Source organism: Suricata suricatta, chromosome 9, assembly GCF_006229205.1.
Source record: "Suricata suricatta isolate VVHF042 chromosome 9, meerkat_22Aug2017_6uvM2_HiC, whole genome shotgun sequence".
Lineage (NCBI taxonomy): Eukaryota > Metazoa > Chordata > Mammalia > Carnivora > Herpestidae > Suricata > Suricata suricatta.
This window is the reverse complement of record NC_043708.1, coordinates 51,319,420-51,346,458: the sequence shown is the minus strand read 5'-3', so window position 1 is coordinate 51,346,458 and position 27,039 is coordinate 51,319,420. Positions and strand designations below refer to the sequence as shown.

The following is a 27,039-nucleotide window of genomic DNA, read 5'->3' as shown; positions in this document are numbered from 1 at the left end:
TCTCTCTCTCTCTCTGTCTCCCCCCAGCTGTCCTGTCCATTGCTCATGTGCTCTCTCTCTCTCTCTCTAAAAATAAATAAATAAATAAAATAAAAAACTGAGAAGAGAAAGATATCCATGTTACTCCGAGAAGTTATCTATAATTTAACACCAGATATTTTTGACTCTCTGAAAACTAAATTAATGCTTTTTACTCTTCAGTCTTCTGTGGCCCAGTTGCCACCAGCTACCCCTTTCCCCACAATCCCATTTTTATTAAAAACCCACAACAATATTAAAAACAAATTGTATTTTGTTATTACTACCTAATGGTATTTATAGCAGCTATATATATTAAAATGGATGGTGACTCAAATGTCTATTGTGTCGGATTTTCCATATAGTATGTATTTTGTAGTTTTAACAGCTTCAAAGTATTAGTATAGGGTAGTCTGTTTAAACATTCAAATATAGATTAAAATTTTTGGTATTTGTTAAAAGGAGGCCCATGTTAGGATTTTGATTTTATTTTTAATTAGGAATATAACAGTATGCTAGGCATTATGCTAAACTTTTTATGTATGTTTTCCTCACTTAATCCTTACAACCGTCCTGGAAGAAGTAATACTGTTATCCCCATTTTACAAACGAGATGAAGTGTCTTGTCCAGGTTCTGTCAGTGGTTGAAGTGGCAGTGCTGTGATTTAAAGCCAGGAAGCACGATTCCAGATTCTGCGTTTAGTCACTGTGTAGTGTGTTGCTTCACCAGCCAGACCAGTACTGACCCAGTGGGAGAAAAGAGAAATGGAAAATACCTCTCAGGATACAGTTTACAAATCCTAGGTTAAAAATTTTTCTTTTTGCGAGAGAGGGAAGCAAACCGTAGGAGACTCTTAACTGTAGAGAACAAACTTATGGTTGATAGAGGGAGATGGGCTGGGGATGGGCTGGTTGGGTGATGGGTTTAAAGGAGGGCACGTGACATGATAAGCTCTGGGTGTTGGTGAGGAGTCGCTAAATTCTACACCTGAAATCAGTTTTACTGTATTTGTAACTAACTAGAATTGAAATAGATAATACAAATAAATTTTTTTCTTTTTGCTATAAAGTTTTAAATGTCATTTAAAAATTAAATGTTTGTTATATTTTAAATATATGTGTATATGTATTTGATTATCTCTTTCAAGCACTAAATTTTGTATTTCATTGTAATTTTAAAATGCTTATAATTTTAAAACATGTTTTATAAAATGCTTTAGTTATAGATTATAATGTTTTTCACAGCTAGTAAAAGTATTATAAAATTTGAAATAAGATAATAGCCTTTAAATTACTATAATGTTATAGTTTCTCATATTATGTTACTGACCTTTTTAAACGTCTAGAAGACAAGATAGATTTAAACGGGAGATATATACCTATCTGTAGTATTGCTTGAAACACAAGTAATATTTTTAATTAATATTTTTGTGTATTTTATAGAGATTACAGCTTCCAGTGTGAGCATAATTGGTCAACGTATGAACTATGGGTTTGGAAGTGGTGATTTTGAAGATGATATGTCCCATGACATTTCACCTAGTGTTTTCAAAATACCAAATAAGGAACACTCAAGACATAAACATACAAAAGGTTAGTAAATTTCACAAGTTAATTTTTAAGATTGAATGTCTTTAAATCCTAAACTAAATATCTCAGAATTTTCCCTAAGCATGCCAGTAAAAAAAAAATTAATGGTGATTTCTAAGTTTTGAGATTTTTCTTTCCCCTATGCTATGTGTTATTAATTGAATAATTTTGCCAAATAGAAGAACATACAGGTTCTTCATGTATTGGTTGATGGACTTGCCTGAGAAGCAAATGCTAGGAAGTGACTCTCCAAGAGGTTAAAACTAGGGAATCTCTGCTGATCTCAGCCCCCTCAGATTACACACACACACACACACACACACACACACACACACACACATTTTTTACAAGACATTTTACTACTAAGATGGGGGAGATAAATTATGTGAATAAATAAATCCCAGATGCCTACTTAGGTTGTACCAGGGAATAAAACTTGAGAAACAGGAATATAGTTTCCTGTGGTCAAACCTGGAAAAGCTTCCTTGTCATCACTAACCCTGCTAGGAATTTACATTCTCGGGCACCTGGGTGGCTCAGTTGGTTAAACATCCAACTTCGGCTCAGGTCATGATCTCATGGTTCGTGGGTTCGAGCCCCGCTTTGGGCTCTGTGCTGACAGCTAGCTCAGAGCCTGGAGCCTGCTTCAGATTCTGTGTCTCCCTCTCTCTCTGACCCTCCCCTGCTCACACTGTCTCTATCTTTCAAAAATAAATAAAAAACATTAAAAAATTTAAAAAAGAATTTATATTCTCTATTATTTTTCTTTAAACTTAGTATAACAGATGGCTCCTCTGTGACTGCTATCCATTTTTTTTCAAAGACCTATTAGAGCTACATTTAAAAATTTTACCTTGGGGTAAAGAGAAAGTGATTTTTAAAACTTTAAATATTTAAATAGAGTAATTAGAATACACTGTATTTGTAAGTGTTTAATCTACTAGTAATTGTAAGAAGCTATCATATTTTTACATGTAGCAACTATGATTGTAATAAGATCAACTGTTGTTATTGCTGTTCATCTGAAATCATATATATGTGTAGGCATTCAGGCATTTTAGGACATGTATATTTTTTGTGGAAATAACTTGAGTAAAAGGAAGTTGCTTAGAAGCTTTTCCTTTTTTTTTTTTTTTTGGAAATTTTTAAATTTCATTCATGATGTACTTCAATATCTGTTCTTTGTAGTTGGTTTCTTCTCATTGATCTTATAAAGAGAATTACAGTGTTTTTTTTCATATTTACTTACATATTTATCATGTAAAGATAATCAGTACAAAAAATACTTTTCTTCCCAGAAGTAACTCATACCCTAACATATGTTTTAAGTTATTTTATTTTGAGAAAGGAAAGGAGAGGATCCTATGCAAGTTTGAACTCAAGAAACCATGAGATCATGACCCAAGATGAAATCAAGAGTCAGATGCTTAACTGACTGAGCTACCCTGGTACCCCTCTAACATATAATTTTTTAATTTTCATTTTTAAAAGTTGCTTTGAAATAATTACTGAATATGTTCATTTACTACTCGTGGCATCATTTTTGGGCAACAAAATAAAAATATATATATTTTGGGGCACCTGGGTGACTCAATCAGTTAAGCATTTGACTTTGGGTCAGGTCATCATTTCATGGTTTGTGGGTTTGAGCCCCATGTCAGGCTCTGTGCTGACAGCTCAGAGTATGGAGCCTGCCTTGGATTCGTGTGTGTCTTTCTCTCTCTACCCCTCCTTTGCTTGTGTTCTTTCTCTCAAAAATAAATAAATAAACTTAAAAAAAAATTTTTAATATATGTATATCTTTTGGCCAACTGTTATTTCTATGCCAGGAAATTAACTTTGCACTTACACTTCCAACTCTAAACCAAAATACCTGCCTCATCTGTTCATTCAACAAGAATAAACATGTTTACAAACCAAACTTACCTTCCTTTCAAGACCTGCTCTTCTTTTGTTATCATTTTATTAGTAGCATTACCATTTCCCCAGTTATGGGAATTTGTAACTTGAGAGTCATCTTTGTCCTCTCCTTACACTCCAAGTTCAGGCAGTGACTCATCCTGCCAGTTCTGTTTAATCTCAGCGTTTGTTACCTCTTCCCTGGATAATTATAGTAACCTTCTGATAAGATATTTTGTATTTTATTTTATCCTCTTTTACTCCAGGCTGCATACTCTTTCAGAATTATCTTTTTGAAGTACAGTTGTCATCTCTTCCATACTCAAAACCTTCAGTGGTTCCCTATTTCCCACAGAATAAATTTCCTGCTCTATAGCATAATTTTTAAGACTCTTAACAATCTTGCCTCAACTTAACTTTCTTGTATTATCTTACTCCTTTTTTCATTCCCCATGCCTTGGCATTCAAGACTAGAAGTTTTCTGAGTTTGCATGTATGTTGGCATAGATGTCCATTTCCAATTTTGAAGTGTTCAAATCATGTCTGCTTTTTGAATACCAGCTTAAAATTTATTTCTTTAGAAAGCTTTCTCTACTAGGCTGGAGTAGTATAAGTTATTTAAAATGAAAGATACTGTCATCTTTATATTCCTGTTAGGCTTTGCATGTAATGGTGTTCAGTGTCACATGTTAAATGAATGGAGTGATGGGGAGCCTACCCAAACTAATAGTGTAGCGCTGGGCACAGTGACTCAAAAATTGCATTGTCAGATAGTCAGGTTAAAGTAAATATTGAGTGCAGTGCTGAAGGGAATAAAAAGACTTCCAGAAGAAATATTGGCAGTGAGTGGCATATGTGAATGGATTCATTGTACAGGAAACTTCAGATGGTTTTAGGATTAGCTTTCAGAACTCCTTCCCATTTCACTCCTTTGCTGGTTGTTCCTTTCAACCTGTCCCATTTTCTGGCATACTAATATAGAGCCCCAATTAATGACCTGAGAAAGTGATTAATGATAGATGCATAGAGGGTTAGCAAACTAGATTTTATGAGTTAATGTTTTCTCTTTCTCTATTTGGATGAATGAAACAGAAGTGACAGAAAGGTCATATAAGGATAGTTTATATATCAAGAATCTTTTATTTTTTCTTTGTATTTTAGAATTGAGACTCACTGAGCAACATTTCTTTCAGCATTTCTTTGTTTACAAGAAAATATAGTATAAAAAGTAAAAGTAACATTAAAAATGACTAGTTATATCAGCTTTTTTGATAAATGAAGTTAAACTACTTAAAGATAACATGTTCTTTATATCTTTCCTCATGAGATTTGTCTAATTATTCAGTCGTCTTTTGATAGACTATCTATAGATTTTATGGTTTTGGACTGTTATTGAGCAAATTGTTCCATTTACTGAGATTCGCTTCCCTTTGTCACTAAACATTTTTTGAGGCCACCTGTTGTTTCTGTTATATGACCCCAAATTAATTTTGTTTTACTTTTCATTTTTTCTGCTTTGTAACAATCATCTAACATATATTTACTGAATACCTACTATGTGCCATATTAATAGGCAATGATAATCAAGATTAAATATAGGTTCTGTCTCTGTAGAGCTTATAGTCTAGTAGTAAAGAGAATAATTACATGATCACAAACCGCAGTGAAAGATACCCTAGAAAATTACAGAATGCTGTGAGATTGACTTAGTCTCTTTTCAGGAGTTAGCAGCTTTCCTTCATGATTAGCCCTTTGCTGCTCGATTATCATGCTGTGATTATTTTCTTGTACATCTTTCCCATTCTTAACCCTGGAATGTATAAACTCCTTAGAGGAAGGAAGGTTTCTTTTCTCTCTACTGCCTAGTCCATACTAGGTATTATAGTTTTAAATATTTATTGAACTAATAAATAAGTGAATAAATAAATTGTAAAATCTGTGTATGAACTTAATTTTGTTTAAAAAAACCATGTTACATTATTCTAAAATACAGTATAAGAAGAATTTTAAAATATGGGTTTTTTGTTTGTTTTTTTAGCATTTCCAGGCCCATCATCAAATTTACAGCAAATTCCCAGTTTTGACTTCACATCCACAAATACCTTACCAGAAGACTCAGTAGTAGTTGTTGGAAAAGGTATTTCAAAGTTATTTAGCTTGTTAATTGTATGTGTTCTTCACACATAAGCAAAGGGTATCATTAAAGACTAGAAAAGAGTGTGATTCAAATGTGGTTTAAAACTTGTTTTTTAAAATATCATTAAATTGAGAGAACTAGAAGTGAATACTTAGTTTTACATTTCTGTCTAACAGAACTACAATAATTCATGTCAGCAACTTTCACAGAGGTGTGGTAAGTGACAGCTGCAGTTTAAGTACTTCTAAAACACTTTTAGGACAGGTAAGATAGTTTTATCCTAGTTTAAGTTCAAATGACAGTCCTTAAGACAGCTTAGTAATTAATGTAATTTTTTATTATTTTCCATACAGAGTCTAGACAAATCAGAATTAACACCTGGTATATATTTTAGGGGGATTAGGGGAGCTTTAAACAACATATTTGCAAATACTTTTTTATAATTCTTTTTTGGCAGAGAGTTTCTGCTCTGCGGTTCTGCCTGGGGCCCCCTTGCAGTGTATTCATTAAACTTCTGACTCCTTTTAAAAACAACAACAACAAAACTGATTTTTTAGCTTTATTGAGCTAAAAAATTTTTTTATAATTGACAAATTAAAATTATAAAGTATTTACAGTGAGAAAAGGATTCCCCCATCAAGTTAACATACCTCAACTAGTTTCTTTTTTAATCAAAAAGCTAGAATGTGAGGATAGACATGGAAAGTACACATCTCGTTATTGGTAAATACAGTAGAATGAAATGCTTGGAAAGCTTTCCTAATTGTTTGATAGAATCTCATTAAGTTAATTTAAGGCTCTCAACTTAGCTTGCAAACTTAGTTTCTGTTATTCTTATGTTAGCCTTGTGCCCAACCAAAGTTATTCACTCCACATACATGTTCTATACTTGTTCAGCTCTGCTTATAACATTCCTATCTCATAGGATGTCCTGCCCTCCTTATTATCGGTCCAGCTCCATTGTATCTTCCAATCCCAGTTCAAATCCTTGCTCCTTGAAATTATTTTAAACACCGAGCTCATACTGACCTTTCCTTCATATGAATTCATTACAGTATGCAGTTCTCATTTAATATTGTGAAATGTTTACTGATACCTCTTATATGATTGTCCTGCCAGGGTATTTGTTTTTATATATTTTTTTTACATTTTATTTATTTAAATAATCTCTACACCCAACATGGGGCTCAAACTCTCAACCCCGACTGAGATCAAGAGTTAGATGCTCTTCTGACTGGGCCAGCCAGGTTCCCCTATATTTATGATTATTTAACAGGTTTTTCTTACTAACTATATTGTTTACTTTTCAAAGTTAAGAGTCTTGTCTTAAACTTTGTTATTAGAGTGACATCACATGAATACGTAATGGCAATTGGATGGTTGCTTAATTTCAGGTGTATTTGGAAATCCAAATTCAGCACCAGCAGCCTGCAGCCAACCAGTGATATCTTCTGTGGAAAATGGAGATACGTTTTCAGTTAAACAAAGCATTGAACCACCATCAGGGATTTATGGAAGAGCAGTCCAGCAAAGTATTCAATCATTTGTTGATGTTGAGAATGAAAAGGATGTAAGGTTATTTTCAGATTATTAGGATAAATTCAAGCCTATATTATATCATTGTTTTGTGTTCATCAGATTTGGGGAGGTGAAAGTGTTTGGATTAAAATTTTTTAAATCTCAGTATAATAGAAATTTTTTATCCTTAACTATTTATTTATTTTAAGTTTATGTATTTATTTTGACAGAGCACCTGGGTGAACTTAATCAGTTAAGCATCTGACATCGCCTCAGGTCATGATCTCACTGTTAGTGGGTTCAAGCCCTGCCTTGAGGTCTCTGCTGTCAGCACGGAGCCTGCTTCAGATGCTTTACCTCCTTCTCTCTTTTTGCCGCTCCCTTGCTCGAGAACGTGCTTTCTCTCTCAAAAATAAATAAACATTAAAATTTCATTTATTTATTTTAAGAGAGAGAGTGCGTGTGAGCAGGGCAGGGGCAGAGATAGAAGGAGAGACAACCCCTGACATGGAGCTCGATCTCACAAGCGTGAAATCATAACCTGAGTCGAAATTAAGAGTCAGACGCTCAACTAACTGAGCCACCCAGATTTCCTGTGATCCTTAATCATTTAACTGATGGATTATTCATCTTTCCTAGCAAATATATTCTTGTTCTGTGTACTTTATGTGTATATTATATATAGTACGTTATATATGTGTCTGTATATATATATAATGTACTTTATGTACATATACAACAATTTTCTAGGACACTCAATGAGTAACAGACTGATATCCTCAGGCACAAATTTAGTTATGATATTAGCACCATGTAATTCTGTTCAGTATTAGAATTCCTGAAATAAGGACTAAAAAATGTATATATTTTTTTATGTATAGATATTTAATGTCAATGTATAGTTGTCTGAGATGAAGATAGTTATTTTAAACATCAAAGTCCCTGAATACTTTCAAATATTTCAACTTTTTCATTCAGATTAAAGTTTCTATTTCAAAATCTACTTATGACAAGATGAGACAAAAGAGAAAAGAGGAAAAAGAACTTTATGACATTAAAGATGGTGAAAAGAAAGAACAGAATTCCTGGGAGCAAATGAAACATACAGGAACTGAGAAAATGGCATCTGAAAGTAAGTGGAATTTAACTTTTGGTGTGTTTTTTAATTGATAATATTCTAAAGCTAGCATACCTGTGGTTTAATTGAGGGCTAATAATGGGATATATTGAGCTATAACAATGAAAGCTGCAAGACCCAGTAGCTTCTATTAAATATTAATCCTTTCTCATAAAAAGGAAATTGTTTTTCTCCCTTCTAGACTTAAATATTTTTGGAGATGAGGTGGGAATATCAAAAAATGAGAGTTCCCCTTTAGAAAATACTGATTTAAGCCCTCCATTGAAAGGAGGGACCTGTTTAAAAAGGTCACCATCTTTAGCATTTTCAGATTCAGATAAGTAACTACTTTAAATGTAAAGAACAGTGTCACAAATGCTGGTTCAGATCAAGGGACCACATATGGTTCAGTGCATTTGTGATGACAACAGCATTAACCTAGCAGGAGTCAGTAGACAGACTTGGCTTCATGAGTCTCAGGCCTGCCCTTTAAATAACTTGTGACCTGGAAATAGGCCTCAATTTTCTGTCGCCAGAAATATCCAAATTATCTCAAAGGTCCATATTAACTCAAAGATCTCCTCCATGCTCCCTTGCAAATATTCCTGTTTTACCAAAGAGTGGTATCCCATTTTATATCAGGAGTTAAATGAGATTATGAAATTGTTTTATATTAGATCATGATTTTAATTCTTTTTGATTGAAGGAGAGGGAGACAGAGCATGAATGGGGGAGGAGCAGAGAGAAAGGGAGACACAGAATCCGGAGCAGGCTCCAGGCTCTGGGCTGTCAGCACAGAGCCCAACATGGGGCTCAAACTCACAAAGTACAAACCACAAACCATGAGATGATGACTTGAGCCTAAATTGGAAGGAAGCTCAACTGACTGAACCACGTAGGCGCCCCTAGATCATGATTTAAAAAAAAACGTTATGAGGGGGCACCTGGGTGGCTCAGTCAGTTAAGCATCCAACTTCAGCTCAGGTCATGATCTTGTGGTTCATGAATTTGAGTCCTGCGTCGGGCTCTGTGCTGATTGCTCAGAGCCTGGAGCCTTCTTCGGATTCTGTGTCTCCCTCTCTCTCTTCCCCTCTCCCACTCATGCTGTCTCTCTCTCTTTCAAAAATAAAATAAACATTAAAAAATTTTTAAAAATATTGTTGGGGCACCTGGGTGGCTCAGTTGATGGAACTTATGACTCTTGATCTCAGGGCTGTGAGTTTGAGCCCCATGTTGGGTGTAGAGATTTCTTAAACATAAAATCTTAAAAAAAAAAAATTGAGGCTCCTGGATGGATCAGTCAGTTAAGCCTTCAACTCTTGATTTCACCTCAGGTCATAATCTTCATGGTTGTGGGATCAAGCCTCATGTTGGGCTCTGTGCTGGACTTGGAGCCTGCTTCAGATTCTTTCTCTCCCTTCCCCCTTTGCCTGTCTGTTTCTCTCTCTCTCTAAAAATAAAATGAAATAGTAAAGTAAAATAAAAATAAATTTAAAAATCATTGTATTTATCCTTTATTCAGCCTACCATTCAGTACTTACTAGGTTCTATATCTGGCCAGAGTAGCTTCCATGTTTCTTATGCTGTTTTTCAAAATATTAAATAGGTCTTAGGTATAGTAGCAATTTGGAAAAATCAGAAATTGAAAATGAGAAAACACATGAACTTTCATAAACATTAAGAATTATTGCTTGTTATTATTATTGTTTAATGTTACTGAAGAATAAATTGTCTAAACTGTCTTAAACATTTTAAAATTTATATTGAGTCTGAAGTCTAGGTATCAACAAAAAACCCAAAAGTACAGAAAAAATAAATATATAAATGTGATCTTGGGCAACATACATAACATCTCTAAAAGATAAAATAAAAGAGATTTGAACTTGGGGCGCCGGTGTGGCTCAGTCTGACTTAAGCCGGTTAGGCGTCTGACTTCAGCTCATGTCATGATCTCACAGTTTGTGGATGTGTTGTCAGCACAGAGCCTGCTTCAGATCCTCTGTCTCCCTCTCTCTCTATCTCTCCCCCACTTGAACTTGATCTCTCTCTTTCTCAGAAAAAAAAAAAACATAAAAAAAAAAGATTGAAACTAGATGAATGTCTGATTCTTCCCAGTTTGTATTTCTTTTATAACGTAAGAAGTTTAGAAAAATTTTTAAAATTCTGTATTCTCAAAACTAATAATTTTTGAGGGCATGACTATTGAGATGTTGACTTGTAAAATTAGTGATTTTAAACGTGTCCCTAAGAACCAGTTAAATGTAGGCATTTGTAAAATAGAAGCCTATTTGCTAGGATTCTCAAATAATTTCACTATTATTAATGTCATAAAATCTAGGGGGAGAAAAATCCACAAAACTACTTACCTAACTCATGAACAATGCTGGCTGCTATTGTTAACAGTAGAAAAAGAAGTACAGATAATAGTAAATAATACACATTGATGAGGGACGCCTGGGTGGCTCAGTTAGTTAAGCATCTGACTTTGGTTCAGGTCATGATCTTACAGCTCATGGGTTCAAACCCCACATCATGCTCTGTGCTGACAGCTCAGAGCCTGGAGCCTGTTCTGGATTCTGTGTCTCCCCCCACTCTCTGCACCTCCCCTGTTTTTTTTTTTTTAATACAATTTATTTTTTTAACATATGCAATTATTTTCCGTCATTTACAATACAGTAGTTACAAAGACACTCCAAACAGAAAAGCAAAAAAAATATGGAACGCTTCACGAATTTGCGTGTCATCCTTGCGCAGGGGCTATGCTAATCTTCTGTGTATCATTCCAATTTTAGTGTATGTGCTGCCGAAGTGAGCACTGCACCTCCCCTGTTTATGTTCTCTCTCTCTCTCTCTCTCTCTCCCTCTCCCTCTCCGTCTCCCTCTCCCTCTCTCTCTCTCTAAAATAATAAACATTAAAAAAAATTATTGAAGACTAAACTAATAATACTAATTTCTATAAGAGGTATTCATAGAGGGCTGCCTGAGTGGCTCAGTTGGTTGGCATCCGACTTGGGCTCAGTCATGATCCATTGGTCCATGAGTTTGAGCTCCCTGTATGGCTCTGTGCTGACAGCTCAGAGCCTGGAGCCTGCTTCGGATTCTGCGTCTCCCTCTCACTCTGCCCCTTCCCCCTCACTCTGTCTTTCTATCTCTCTCTTTGTCTCTAAAGTAAATAAACATTTGGAAAAACTTTAAAAAGAAAAAATATTCATAGAAGATATGATATGTATCATATCTTACACATCAAATGGAATATTATACATCAAAAAGAATGAACTCTTACTATTTGCAGGGGCATGAGTGGAGCTAGAATGTATTATGCTAAGTGAAATAAGTCAATCAGAGAAAGAAATATCATATGATTTTAGTCATATGTAGATTGAAGAAACAAAACAGATGACCACTAGTAAAGGGAAAACAAAGGAGGAGAGAAGGAAACCATAAGAGACTCTTCACTATAAAGAACAAACTGAGGGTTGATGGAGAGAAGTGGGCAGGAGATGGGCTGAATGGGTGATGGGTCTTAAGGAGGGTGCTTGTCATGAGCACTGGGTGTTGTAGGTAAGTGATGAATCACTGAATTCTATTCCTAAACCAATATTGCATTGTATGTTAACTAACTAAAATTTAAACTATAAAAAGTATTTATAGAATCTAGTCAGAATATCATTTGTTCTAGGGTTCACTGCTGCTTTATTTAGTATGTTTTTGTTTCGCGTTGTTTTAGGTGAAGCATCTCCTGGAGCCATTCCACAATATAAAGAAAGGATTCCTCCTGTGACTCATAGTCCAGAAATAATGGATACATCGGAACTACGGCCATTTTCCAAACCAGAAATAGCACTGACAGAAGCTCTGAGGCTTTTAGCTGATGAGGATTGGTAGGCTCACCATCCTTAACTTAAAACTAAGCTGAGTTCCAGAAGTGTCCTGTAAACTTTTTATTAAAAACTTTGAACCATTTTTTATTAACATAGCCTTAGAAATGATTATTATAGTTCTTAAGCAGTCTGAGGTTTCTTTAACTTAATGTAATTGAACTCTGGTCCTAATAGCACAATATTACCAGTTATATTATAACTTACATACCATAAGGACATAATTTAGCTTTATTGTGGATTACGTAAACCTTTTGGTACTGGAATACAAATCTCACTATTTCTCCAAGTGTTTCTCTGTGAAATACATTGTATCACGATCCTGGAAATACTTACATGTTACTACCAAAGCTGCAGCAGCCCCCTGCCCCAGCCCAGCTGGAGCATTTCCTGGCTGCACTTGTCCACCTATTTCCTTCCTTTCTCTTTCAGTATCTCTCTATCCCCATCTTACGTATCCTCTTCTACTACATCGGATTCATCAACATTAAAATGTGCTATATCTCCTACTTTTTAAAAATTATCCATGGGCGCCTGGGTGGCTCAGTCGGTTAAGTGTCCGGCTTCAGCTCAGGTCATGATCTCATAGTTCGTGGGTTCGAGCCCCATGTTGGGCTTTGTGCTGACAGCTAGCTCAGAGCCTGGAGGCTGCTTCAGATTCTGTGTCTCCCTCTCTCTCTGACCCTCCCCTGCTCACACTGTCTCTCTCTGTCTCTCAAAAATAAATAAAAAACATAAAAAAAAATTTTTTAATCATCCATAAACTATACATCTTTTCCACATTTCTTCTCCATGTTTAGCTAAGTCCTATAAAAGGCTAACTCATTGTCTTTAGTTTTTCACCTCATATTTTCTTCTCAACCTTTAATTGGCCCTCAACCCTCTGCATTATGACCATCACATCACTAAAACTATGAAAATGATTATCTGGGGCACCTGGATGGCTCAGTCGGTTGGGTGTCCAGCTTCGGCTCAGGTCATGATCTCACGGTTTGTGGGTTTGAGCCCCGCGTCGGGCTCTGTGCTGACAGCTAGCTTGGAGTCTGGACCCTTTCTTCAGATTCTGTGTCTCCCTCTCTCTGACCCTCCCCTGCTCATACTGTTTCTGTCTCTCCAAAAGAAATAAAAAACATTTAAAAAATTTTTTAAAAAAAGAAAGACAATGATTATCTTGCTAAATCTACACTGGTTATGTATTAGTGGTTATCTTTCTTAGCCTTTTAGCAACATTTGACACAATTGACGCTTCTTTCTGATTTTACCTTGGAAAATTAAGTCTCTTGGTTCTCTCTTACTTTAGTATGTTGTTATTTCTTCTGTTTGACTTCAAGTGAAGCATGCTCCAGAATTCACTCCATTGGCTTTCTCTGTCTACATTTATTCCATAGATCCAGGCTGGCAATCGTTTTCTATAAAGAGCAAGATAGTAAATATTTTGGGCTTTGCAGGCCAGATGTCTCTATCACAAGTTCTCCACTTTGCTGTTGTAGTGTAAAAACAGCCTTAGATATTATGAAAACAAATGGCTTTAACTATGTTCCAATAAACTTTATTTATTTAAAAAAATCTGATGGGGCCAGATTTTGTCTATGAGTCATAGTTTTTACATAGCTTTAAATTCAGTGCGTACTTTGATTCTCATAAATGTATGTCTGGATCTCAGATATTTTCTTGAGCTCTAAACTTAAAATCCAACTGCCTACTTGACACTTTCACTATGATGCCAAGAGACATTTTAAATTTAACATATCCAAAATAGAACTCTTGGTTTCCACTTCCTGCCAAGATGGGTTAACAGGCATTAGATTTTCCTATACATCTGAAAGAAATGAAGAAATTGTACAAAATAAATGAAACAGTGGTTTTCAAAATATTGTTCACCAGGTTGTGACAAATAGTGATCTCTGAGAGACGAGAAACTAATAAGATGAGCTCCACAGTTGCCCCGGCTTACTTTCTACAGGGTTTCTAGGTCACAGCTCAAAGAAAGGAAAACTCTGTAAATACCAGCAGAGAAGGAGATGGAGCTGGGAGTTTGGGGAGGCCAATGTAACTAGAATTTGCAAGGAACTCTAGAGTTCCAGACCACCATTTGAAATTCCTCAGTGATAATGGGAACATAAGCAAGGTCTCGACTTTGGCAGTATATCGTACACACAAGAAAAGGTATCTGAGATCCTGTTTCAGTTGAGCCCCATTTACTGAGTGATTCTGTCATTTGTTTCTTTTTCCCCTAGGGAGAAGAAAATTGAAGGACTGAATTTTATTAGATGTTTAGCTGCTTTTCATTCTGAAATATTAAACACAAAGTTGCATGAAACAAGTTTTGCAGTAGTTCAAGAGGTAAACTTAGTTTTCAGCTGAGTTAAGGATTGTTTGGATGACAAAAAATAAATATGCCACATTTATTTGACCTTTAAAAAATACTTCTGTACTAAGTGATATAAATAATAAAACAGCTTGTATGTAGTTAAAAGTACCTCATGTTTGGGACTCCTGGCTGGCTTAGCCTTAGAGCATGTGACTCTTGATCTTGGATTTTGATTTACAGCCCCATGTAGAGGTTAAACAAAAAAAACAAACAAACAGGCAACTCATACCTTAACAACTTAAAAAAAAAATTACATGTTAATTTTTAGAGCATAAGGTAATATGTATTAAACCAGGTTACTCTAAGAGGTAATTTGGTTTCAAAGTCATTATTACTGATATTCTTTCAGAATGTCTGCAAAATGTATATTTTGGAAATTTTTTTTAGGTGAAAAATTTACGCTCTGGAGTTTCTCGTGCTGCTGTGGTCTGTTTAAGTGATCTTTTTATGTACCTAAAAAAGAGCATGGATCAAGAACTAGATACTACAGTAAAAGTCTTGTTGCACAAGGCTGGAGAATCAAACACATTTATCCGAGAAGATGTTGACAAAGCCCTGAGAGCCATGGTCAGCAATGTAACTCCTGCTCGTGCAGTCGTTGCTCTTATCAATGGAGGACAAAGGTAACGTTCAAAATGACCGATATGTCCTTAAACTAAAAAGTCAACTGGCACTCTAGAATACAAGGAAAAAACACAAGCAAACATAGTATTATTTCAGTCAAAAATAATATGATAAACATAAAGATTAAGTGCAGAGCATATAAAGAATAATACTATTGGTATTATAGAAATTTTACTTACATTCATAGATGTGGACTAAACAAATGTCATTGACTAGGAATTTGTTTTATTTTTAACTTCTTAGGTGGGGGAGGGTGTAACTAATGTAATTTGTCATTTTACCCTCCAAGGATGTTTGTTGAGAGTTACAAGTGGTTTAATCATTTAACTTTAAAGGTACATCTTTGGTAAATAGTTCATACATCCAATTTGTTTGAATTGACCATGTTTTCTTGTAGCCATTTACACATTGCGGTAAGAAGATGTACAGCCCAGCACTTAGCAGATGTAGTGGAGTTTATGGAACCAGAGCGTATTTTATCTGGAGCCAAGGATATGGCTGACCGTATATTACCAGCTGCTGCCAAGTTTGCTCAGGACAGTTCACAAGAAACAAGGTGAATAACTACTAATAATATTTGCTGAATCTGTTAGGATAAGGCTTAAAAATAGTCAGCAAAGGTTAAAAAAGAATAAACATTTTTCCTAAATTGACAAGTAAGGTCCACAGGGATTGGTGCTGAGGGATGGACTTATTTAACCAATTTGTAAATGATCTTGAGGGAGTGCACAGTGAATTCTCCAAATTTACAGATGACACTCCCTACTTCTGGGTAGTGAGATGCCATGTCACAGGGATGAACTGCATGAAAACAGCACAAGACTGGGTGTGCAGAAAAGTGGCAGAAGAACTTCATTTTGGGCAGATATAAGATAACGCATTTAGGGGAAATGATACATTTTCCAGGCTTTTAGGTGAAATCATGGAAGTAGATGCACATGAAAAATACAGGAAGCAAAATGGATAACATGCTATCTACTGAAACATGATACAGCTGCACTTAGAAAATCCCATCAATTTCTGAGCACTGTACTTGAAGAACAATTTTATGAAGGTTAAGAACAGTCAGAGAAAAAGGATGAAATAATTAAGATGTGGATGGTACATTATTCGTGTTGGTAACATTTTTTTTAAGTAAGTTATTTGCCCAAAGTGGGTCTTAAAGCCATGACCCCAACCAACATCAAGAATCATCCGTTACCAACGGAGCCAGCCAGGTGCCCCTAGATGTATTGGTGACAGAAATCTTAGATGCAGTCAGGAACTTAGTTCAATTGCTAGCCTCAATCATGTTTGCCCTACTCCAAATTGCTTAATGTTTGTTAGGTTGGGATTCCTTGTATGTGAAATTAGGAAGGTGGGACTAGGCGGTTGTTAATATCTCATACAAAATCTAAAAATTTATGGCAGTTACATATGAAGATAGATTGAAGTAAGGAGGGAGGATCCCGAGTTCATAGAGACTAAAGTAAAGAAGGATATTAAAGGATTAACCTTTTTAAGACAAAGGTATACTTGACTTTAGGTAACTGGATTTAATCTTATGAAAATTATTGTACCAGAAACTAATATAGAAAGTCAATATATTCATTTTTTTTCCTTTTTTTCTTAATAGTTTATTACCAAGTTGGTTTCCATATAACACCCACTGCTCCTCCCCACAAGTGGCCCCCTCCATGAGCATCATGCCTCCTTCCTCTTAGGGAGAGGGAGTGAGGCAAATCATGAGAGACCTCTGAATCCTGAGAATATATTCATTTTCTATTGCTGTGTAACAAAGTACCACAAGCATGGTGGTTTAAGGCAACACAGACTTTTTTAGCTTGCTGCTCTTTAGGTTAGAAGTCTTGCATGGCTCAACTGCTTTCTCTGCTTAGGGTCTCCCACAGCTGAAATGAAGGTAATGATAAGGCTCAGCTTTTATCTAGAGGCTCTGTAGAAGAATCTGCTTCCAAACTCATTTTGGTACTTAGCCAAATTTAGTTCCCTGTAGATTTAGGACTGAGGTCTCTTGTTTCTTTGCTGTTGTCAACCAGGGTCTTCTTTCAGCCTTGTAAGGCCACCCAAATTCCTTCTTATGCAGCCCCATCCATCTTCAAGCCCAAAACAGTATGTTGAGTGGAGTGGAGTCCCCCTCTTGCTTAGAAGCCGTCTGATTTCCTCTTCTGTTACCAGTGATAGAAAGTTTTCTGCTTTTAAAGGCCTGTGTGATTAGATTAGGTCCACCCAGAACATCTCCATATCTTAGAGTCAACTATACCATATAATATAACATAATCCTGGTAGTTATATCTCATATTTACAAACTCTAGGGATTAGAGCAGGACATCTTTGAGGAACCATTTTAGAAGTTGTGTATACCACAGTAAAGTTCAAAGCAATTTAGGAAGGTTCAGATCATAATAAACTAGTGAGCAACAAAAAAAGATACATAAAAGATAATGCCTTTAAAACTTTTTTTTAAATGTTTATTTCTTTTCGAGAGAGAGAGAAAGCAGACAGAGCACAAGTGGGGGGAGAGCAGAGCAGAGAGAGAGGGAGACACAGAACCCAAAAGCAAGCTTCGAGTCTGAGCCTTGGAGCTTGACGTGGAGCTCATCCTCACAGGCTGTGAGATCAGGACTTGAGCCTGAGCCTCCGTGGCACCCCTGTTTTGTGTATATCTGAACCTTTCCTTAATGACATGGTAATTCTAATCCATTTTGTCATTTCCTGATTTCTTATTTGAAGTTTTAAAATTATAAAATGGTTAGAAATTTTAATATTCTTTGCATTTAGTGTCCCTATTGCTTGCTTGCTTGTTTGTTTTAGCCATTCTCCTATCATTAAGGGCCTGTGTTGGACCTATAGTTTTTAATATTCTCATCTATAAGTTATAATCTTCCTTGAAGATTATAGAGTGTAGACCTTATTCTGGTTCTGAGAAGAGAACAGTAATTTTTATTTTCTGATACTACCTCTCTTTCTATAATTTCATTATAGTTGAAGAGGCCTGGTTGATACAGATATTTCTGAGATCATTCTGAACCCTCCTCCTATCTCCCAAGCCTTGCCTTTTCTGCTTCTTCTAGTCTCATATATTCCAGTTTGTAGGAGGAAAACGTAACTGTAATTAGCTTTAGGACCAAGCCTCCTTGAAGGATAGTAATATGGTATAATTATAGTTACTGTAAGACTCCTTTAGTCAAAAATATCTCCAATATGCACTTCCATGATATCTGCAGTTCTTCCATCAGAATGATGTCTGGTCTTAAGGCTTTATCATAGAAAGAATTACTTTTTTAAAAAATGAATCATTTTAAAATTTATATATTGTAAAAAAAAACTTAGTTTGGAGAGCCTTACACTTTGATTCATTTATCATCAGTGATTTATCAACTAACTTTGGGTGTGTTCTAGGAAGCAGAGAATAGGTTTTTGAAGAAGTGGAACCCAGGTAAGTTTTGGCAGGGGAAAAGAAAGGGTTCTGTATTTCTTACAGAACCTGGCGAAGGCTGACTAGGTCAGAACATCTGACCAGCAGGGGAGCAGCAAAAGCTCATTGTCAAGGAGCCCAGGATAAAGACAAACTTCTAACTCACAGTTCTGCCAAACGCCAGCCTTGATATGGACCCTAGGGTGCCAAAAAAATAGAATTCAAGCTTTTGGCTCTCCATCTGATACATAATTAAAAGAATTGAAGCTATAGTGGAAAATGGAAAATACTTTATTCCAGTTCACTTAATATAACTACATTTCAGTGGCTTATGTAAAACAGGGATGACAGTTTTAATGTTGAGAGGCTTTTTTATTGAAAAAAATGCAACTAAAGACAGAAACTGAGCTTGTTTAAGATATGTAACATTATTTACATATTTCTCAAATATCTATAGGTACTATGGTCGAAAGATGCTTTTCCTTATGATGTGTCATCCAAACTTTGATAAAATGCTTGAAAAATATGTCCCATCTAAAGATTTGCCATATATTAAGGAATCTGTTAAGAGCTTACGGCAAAAGGTATGTGGAAAAAGTTTATTGTTTATTTTTTATTTTTTAATTTATTTTTTAATTTCTTAGTTTTTATTTTTTGAGAGAGAGAAACAGCACATATGGGAGACAGGCAGAGAGAAAGGAAGACACAGAATCTGAAGCAGGCTCTAGGCTCTAAGCCGTCAGCACAGAGCCTGACATGGGGCTCGAACTCACAAACTGTGATATCATGACCTGAGCTAAAGTTGGTGCTCAACGGACTGAGCCACCCAGGCAACCCAAAAGTTTATTTTTTTTTTTTTACAACTTTAAAAGCAAAGTACCAGGAAAAAAAAATTTTTTTGATGTTTTTAATTTATTTTTGAGAGGGAGAGAGACAGAGTGAGCAGGGGAGGGTCAGAGAGAGAGGGAGACACAGAATCTGAAGCACGCTCTAGGCTCTGAGCTAGCTGTCTGCATAGAACCCGACACAGGGCTCGAACCCACGAACCGCGAGATCATGACCTGAGCCGAAGCTGGACACTTAACTGACTGAGCCACCCAGACGCCCCTAGAAAAAAAATTTAAAACTACAAATGAAAGCAAAGTACCAGAAAGCTAAAAGATAGAAGTAATTTCTTCTTGGATTATTTCTCTGTTAACCATTCAGACTGTATCTACAGTAGCATTTCAACAACTGCAGTTGAAAAACTTGTAATAGACATTCATAGTGTTGGTAAGTGTATCAAGTATCACGAAGCTTGATATTTGATAGAACATAATGTGGTTTATTAGAGTCCCAAGACTTGGATTTGAATCACAACTCTGAAAATTAGCAAACTATATAATGTCCATATAATGAAATGTTCTTTAGCCTCAATTTTTTATTTTCATAAGGTAAGGATAGTGATATTCTTCACGCTTGGTTCCTACTTTATTTATCTTGCATACCCCACTATTAGAATTACTGCCATACTGCAGAACATTGATTGGGAGCTCCTTGAGGAGAAGCACCATATCTTCTTTATCCTGGTAGATAATGGGGGTTCAGATATGTTTGAAATGAGTGACTGAGGGAGTATCAAGTAAATTAAAATGTGAAAAGTGTCATATAAAAAAAATAATCCACTTACATATTATTTTTTACAAAAATATGTTTAATAATGTAGAATTTTTCTATGGTAATGTTATTCTTCACTGATAATCTTCAGCAAAGGATTCATTTATGAAAGAATAGTATTTCAAGCATGTATGATAATATACATTTTAGAGCATTTTCTTCTGCTTCTTGATCTTAAGGATTTTAGTTTGGTTCATATAGAAATAAAGTAACCATGCAAAAAATTATCTTATCAGAATGAGGCAGATTATATTTGTGAGTCATTTCAAGTACAAGTATTTTTAAATAGTTCTTAATGTATTTATTCTTACACTTACACTGCAATTACATTGGAATTCATTTTTTATGTAATATGTTCATGTTTTCTCTACAGATTTTAAGGTTTAAGAAGAGTACTTCTAAAATGTAGCATATTAATTTAAAAATTTTAAAACAGTTTTACCATGCCAGTATCATTTCCTATTACTGATCACATGCTTGGTTAATTTACTACTAATTAGAAGGTATTTAATGTATTTATACCCTTTGAAGGATAAGCATAGCAGATTATGAAAATGCTTTCAATTATAAAAAGATCAGTAATGGCTTCTATGTATAAATTACTTCACTTTACTAGTTGTAAGATTTTTATGGGCACCTTGGTGGCTCAGTGAGTTAAGTGTCCGACTTCAGCCCAGATCATGATCTCACAGTTCGTGGGTTCAAGCCCCGTTTTAGACTCTGTGCTGACAGCTCAGAGCCTGGAGCCTGCTTTGGATTCTGTGTCTCCCTCCCTCTCTGCCCTTCTTCCCTCCCTCTCTCCCCCCCCCCTCTTTCTCTCAAAAATAAATAAACATTTTTAAAAATTTTTAAAAAGACTTTTATTACACTGCCTTTCTTTATATTATTTAAAGGGTTTAGGAGAGATGCCGCTAGAAACTCCTTCAGCAAAAGGAAGACGATCTCATACTGGCACTGTTGGAAATACAAGGTCATCCTCCGTTTCTAGAGATGCTCTCCATTCAGCTGAAAGGTAGGCTTATTTGATAGTCCACAACGCTGGAGAAATTACTTCCTAGTGATAGCAGTCTCATTTGGATGTTTTTGTGAACTATCCCAGGGGTCTTTGTCAAAACTCAATGGAGTTTTAAAAGTTGAAAGTAAGAACTTAGAAGGTATGAGGTAATTCGATTTAATAAGGAAATTGCATATCCAGAGCAACTTGCTTTTTATGCACTAAACATTATTAAAGCTTTAGTGCTGTTGAACTTGTTAATATTAGACCTGTGTTGGAAAACTCTAATTGATTTTGTATTAATTTATAACTGTTGGGAGCCGCCTGGCTGCCTCAGGCAAGGATATGTCGCTCTCCAGGGAGCAACCAGAAAAACAAGATTTACATCTGTAGGCTAGGAGAGTGCATTTCCTGGTCCAGGATTTCGGAGACTGTCCTACTGAGCCAGACGGAAAAAAGCCAAGGTGAACAAAGCGTTTTGGTTTATGCAGCACTAATCTGGGCGCTTCTTTGATGCTGTGTCTGGAGTTTCAGTTTCGGTTTTTCCCTTTCTCTAATATTCATTTGACTCTGTTACCTGGAAACTAACCTGGGTCAGTTCCCCGCCACAAATCCTATATGAGAGTGAATTATTTTCTTAATAAAAGAGAGAGGCTTGATCGGATTCCCTGTGCTGTCTTCACTCTCTGTGCGCCCTTTCCTGCCCTTTCTCTCCCTCCCTCAGGATCAAGAACCCGCAAGGATTCACCAAGGTGGGACACAGCATATAACCTTTACTTTTTCCCCTTGATTATGGAAGTAATCCATAATTATGGTTAAAGGAAAAAAAAACTTTAGAATTTTAGAAAATCCAGACATTGTAAGAAGAATTTAACCAATCACCTATAACATCAACAAGCAGAAGAGTCTTCTTAACATTTTTATAAATATCATTATCTATGCTATGGTGTACCTGTTTACACTATTTAACATGTAATAGATTGATTGTATAACTTAAAGTGTTTTTCTTTTGAAAGTATGATCTCTGGTATATTTTAAAATACATTTTAAACATTATTTTTAAAACTACATGGTAGATATATAGGTATTTTCATATTTTCTAGATTTGTGTATTTTTGAAATATTTCATAAACTAAAACATACATTTTATTAAAAATTAAAATCCATGTGAAAATATATCCTTTTGGGACCTTGCTCTTCTAAGTACACATAAAGCACCTCCATTGGCACCCCCTAAGAACTAACTAGAAATTCAAATCGTAAAAAGAAGAAAAATAAAGGCATTCAAATCTCATAATCCCTCCAAGCCTATGGAATCAGAATCTGCCATATTTTCACATTAAGATATAATCACGGAGGGGCCTGGGTGGCTCAGTTCGTTAAGCGTGACTCTTGACTTGGGTTCAGGTCATAATCTCCAGGTCCATGAGTCTTCTCACTCTCTATCCTTCCCCTACTCTTGTGTGTGCGAGTGCTCGCTACCCCACCACCCCAAAAATAAATAAAACTTTAAAAAAGTGTCAGTGAATATTTAAAAAAAAAGTTATAATCACATAAAATCCTGGGTCAGACATTTTGGTCAAAAATCTTTTTTGCAACCAACAACAAAAACTTTTTAAATATTAATTGAGAATATACTATGTACCCAGTCCTTTCTGGTCAGTTACTTATTTTGTAGATGTCTCTCAGTTAGGACTTATCTGATCATTTTTCACAGTTAGATTTGAGGTATGCATTTTTTGACAAAAATACCACAAAAGTCAAATTCTCTCTTGACTTCTCAGTGCATCATTTCATGAGGTGCATAAGGTTGCTGTGTCTTATTACTGATCATGTTTACCTTGATCCTCCGTTAGGTGTTTTCTCTTGGGTTTCTTCACTGCAAAATTACTATTTTTCCCCTTATAAATAATACATATTTTGGAATACTTGGAGACTATATAAATATCCTATTTCTTGCCATACTTTTGTCTACAAATCTTAGCAACCATTGATGGATCTTGCCTGCAGCAATTATTGTGGATTTATTTATCTATACATCCATCTATCTAATGGTGATCTTTTATTTACTTTATTAATTGAATTTTTCCATAAAGAAAACTGCCACTTTTCCTCCATGTATTTATTTATTCAAATATTTATATTATTGTAGACTGTTGGGATTTTTATTTTATTTTGTGGGTTATAATCTATATGTAAACTATCATTACTCACTTTTTGAAATTGTTGCATATTTAGGAGTTCCCTCAGGTTGGCTGCTGTGTTTTTTCAACATGCCACATTTCATATTTCTTTATTTTTTGCCATCACAAGATTCCCCCAGATCATCTTGTATTATTTCCTCTTTTCTAATCTGTATGTTTTTAATTTCTTTTCCTTTCCATACTGTAATTGCAATGTCTAGAATAATGAAAATGATGTTGCATACAAATGTTAAGAACAGACATATTTACCTTTTCCTAATCTTAGGGACAAAACATTTGGTATTTTCCCACTAGGTGTGATCTTAGCTACAGATTCATAAAAGTTCTTTATCAAGTTGAAGTTCCTTTCTCTTTCTAGTTTGAGTTTTTATTGTGAATGGTTATTGAATTTGGTCAAGTGATTTCTCAATGTCTATTAGGATAATCATATTTTTCCTTTATTCTGTTAATATGATGAATTATAGTCAATGATTTCCAAATATTAAAGAAAAGATAACTTGTATTCCTTGGATTAGTATCTCTTGATCATCAAGTGTTATATTTTTAATATATCACTGGTGTTGATTTGCTAAAATTAGGTGGGTATTTTTTTTGTCAATATTCCTGGGATCTGTAGTTTTCTTGTCTTAGGATTTCATTGGTTTTGGTATGGTAGTAATGCTGGGTAATCCCCTGGTGGTTTTGTCTTCAATAGAAAGGCTATTTAGAAATGTGTTTCTCATCATCTGTATAAGATGGTTCCAGTTTTAACACATCCTCAACAATACTTGTTTTTCTCCAAGCGGTTATAAACTGGTATCTCATATGGCAAAGCTGAAGAGAGATCTTTAGCTATAATTTAGACAGGGCTCTTATCCATGAATCCTCTAAGTCTGCTTGTTGGCTATAAATCCCAGCTGCCTTTACTGTATTCAGAATTGAACTCTCTCTGACTGTCTTCTATATTGCAGTAGTCATGACCGTTATCACAGTAGTCTTGAATAAAGTCTTTTCTATCACTTTACAATGTCAGAATAATTATTTTTACTACATTATTATGGTTTTGACTTGTGTTTCTTAGTATATCTTTTATAAAGTATGTTTTTTTAAAAAATATATATATAAGATTAAATTCTGCTTTTTTATCTAATAATCTCTGCCCTTTAATTAGAGTATTTGACTATTTCTCTTTGATATAATTATTCATTGGGTTTAAGCCTATCATCTCAATATTATTTTTTTATATTATTTTTCAATTTGTCCTGTGTTTTCTTTCTTTTTCCATTTTTCCTGCCCTTTTTCCCCCCTCCAATTATTTGTTTGTTTGTTTAATGTTTATTTATTTTTGAGAGGGAGAGAGAGAGAGAGACAGAGTGTGCACTGGGGAGGGGCAGAGAGAAAGGGAGATGCAGAATCTGAAGGAGGCTCCAGGCTCTGAGCTCAAACCCACAAACCGTGAGATCATGACCTGAGCTGTAGTCAGATGCTTAACCGATGGTCCCACCCAGAGGCCCTTCCAAATTTGTATTTAAATTCTAGTTATTAGACAGTGTAATATTAGTTTCATGTGTAGAATTTAGTGATTCATCACTCACATACAGCACCCCAGTGCTAATCATAACAAGTGTCCCCCTTAATACCCATCACCAATTAACCCATTCCCCACCCAAATCCCCTCCAGTAACCATCAGATTGTTCTCTGTAGTTAAGAGTCTGTTTTCTGGTTGGCCTCTTTTTTTTTTCCTTCTGTTATGTTCATTTGTTTCTCAAGTTCCACATATGAGTGAAATCATATGGTATTTGTTTTTCAATGACAGACTTATTTTGCTTAGTATAATACATGCTAGCTCATTTTATTCTTTCTGATGGCTGAGTAACATTTCGTGTGTGTGTGTGTGAATGTATGTGTGTGTGTATTACACATATATATGTATACATATATATACATATCATATACGTACATTTTATACACGCACATACATACACACACATACATACACACACACTGCCTCTTCTTTATTCATCAGTTGATGGACATTTGGGCTCTTTCCATAGTTTGACTCTTGTTGATAGTGCTGCTATAGACATCGGCATGCATGTGCCCCTTCAAATCAGTATTTTTGTATCCTTTGGGTAAGACGTAGTAGTACAATTGCTGGCTTGTAGGGTAGTTCTATTTTTAACTTTTTGAGGAACCTCTGTACTGTTTTCTAGAGTGGCTGCACCAGCTTGCATTCCCACCAACAGTGTAAGAGGGTTCCCCTTTTTCCACAGCCTTGCCAATACCTGTGTTGTTTGTTTTAGCCACTCTGACAGGTATGAGGTGATATCTCAATGTAGTTTTGATTTGTATTTCCCTGATGATGAGTTTTGTCGAGCATCTTTTCATGTGTCTGTTCATATGTCATATGACATACCAGATAAGTTATTTGCAAATATTCTCCTATTCTGTAGCTTGCCTTTTAATTTTGTTGATTGTTTCCTTACTATGCAGAAGCTCTTTATTATGATGAATTCCCAATAGTTTATTTTTGCTTTTGTTTACCTTCCTTAGGAGATGTATCTTGTACGAAGTTGCTAAAGCCAATGTCAAAGAAGTTTTTTCCTGTATTCTCCCTCAAGATTTTAATGGTTTCCTGTCTCATGTTTAGAATTTATTTTTTATCCATTTTGAATTTATTTTTGTGTATGGTGTAAGAAAGTGGTTCAGTTTCATTCTTTTGCATGTTTCTGCCCAGTTTCTCAACACCATTAGTTGAAGAGACTTTTTTCTATTGGATATTCTTTCCTGCTTTGTCGAGGATTAATCAACTATATAGTTGTGGGTTCATTTCTGGGTTTTCTATCTGTACCATTGATTTCTGTGTCTGCTTTTGTGCCAGTGCCATACTGTCTTGATCACTACAGCTTTGTAACATAACTTGAAGTCCAGAATTGTGATGCCATCAGCTTTGCGTTTCTTTTTCAGCATTGCTTTGGCTATTCATGTCTTTTGTGGTTTCATACAAATGTTAAGATTGTTGCTTCTCACTTTGTGTAAAATGATGTTGGTATTTTGATAGAGATTGCATTCAATGTGCAGATTACTCTGGTTAGTCTAGACATTTTAACAATATTTGTTTTTCCAATCCATTAGTGTGGAATGCTTTTCTAGTTCATTATGCCCTCTTTTTTTTTTTTTTTTTGAGAAGAGAGAGAGAGAATGAATCTTAAACAGGTTCCATCCAGGCTCGGCACAGAGCCCGACTTTGGACTTAATCTCATGACCATGAGGCCATGACCTGAACCGAAATCAAGGGTCAGACACTCAGGGCTCCTGGGTGGCTCAGTCCAACTTCGGCTCTAGTCATGGGTGGTTAAGCGTGTGACTTTGGCTCAAGTCATGATCTCACTGCTTGTGGGTTTGAGTCCTGTATGGGCTCTGTGCTATAGCTCAGAGCCTGGAGCCTGCTTCAGATTCTGTGTGTGTCTCTCTCTCTGACCCTCCCCCACTTGCACTCTATCTCTCTCTCAAAAAATGAATAAATGTCAAAAAAAAAATCAGACATTCAACTGAGTGAGCCACCCAGGCACCCTTTCTATTTCTTTCCTCAGTGTCTTTATAGTTTTCCGAGTACAGATCTTTTACCTCTGTGGTTA

General features: G+C 35.5%; 1 protein-coding gene and 1 non-coding gene across 2 annotated transcripts in view; one reads left to right on the top strand and one right to left on the bottom strand.

The window, feature by feature from the left end:
- Window positions 1-27,039, top strand: part of TOGARAM1 (TOG array regulator of axonemal microtubules 1) — a 71,216-nt gene that overhangs the window by 32,411 nt on the left and 11,766 nt on the right. Inside the window, exons 8-17 of the mRNA XM_029952191.1 lie at window positions 1,462-1,611; window positions 5,546-5,644; window positions 7,039-7,214; window positions 8,141-8,294; window positions 12,007-12,160; window positions 14,395-14,500; window positions 14,916-15,151; window positions 15,550-15,708; window positions 19,025-19,151; window positions 21,117-21,235. Coding sequence (XP_029808051.1) covers window positions 1,462-1,611; window positions 5,546-5,644; window positions 7,039-7,214; window positions 8,141-8,294; window positions 12,007-12,160; window positions 14,395-14,500; window positions 14,916-15,151; window positions 15,550-15,708; window positions 19,025-19,151; window positions 21,117-21,235 — 1,480 coding nt within the window. The remainder of the gene's footprint in view (window positions 1-1,461; window positions 1,612-5,545; window positions 5,645-7,038; window positions 7,215-8,140; window positions 8,295-12,006; window positions 12,161-14,394; window positions 14,501-14,915; window positions 15,152-15,549; window positions 15,709-19,024; window positions 19,152-21,116; window positions 21,236-27,039) is intronic.
- Window positions 10,989-11,095, bottom strand: LOC115303084. The gene has a single exon (XR_003913800.1). It is a non-coding gene; the product is annotated as a U6 spliceosomal RNA (small nuclear RNA).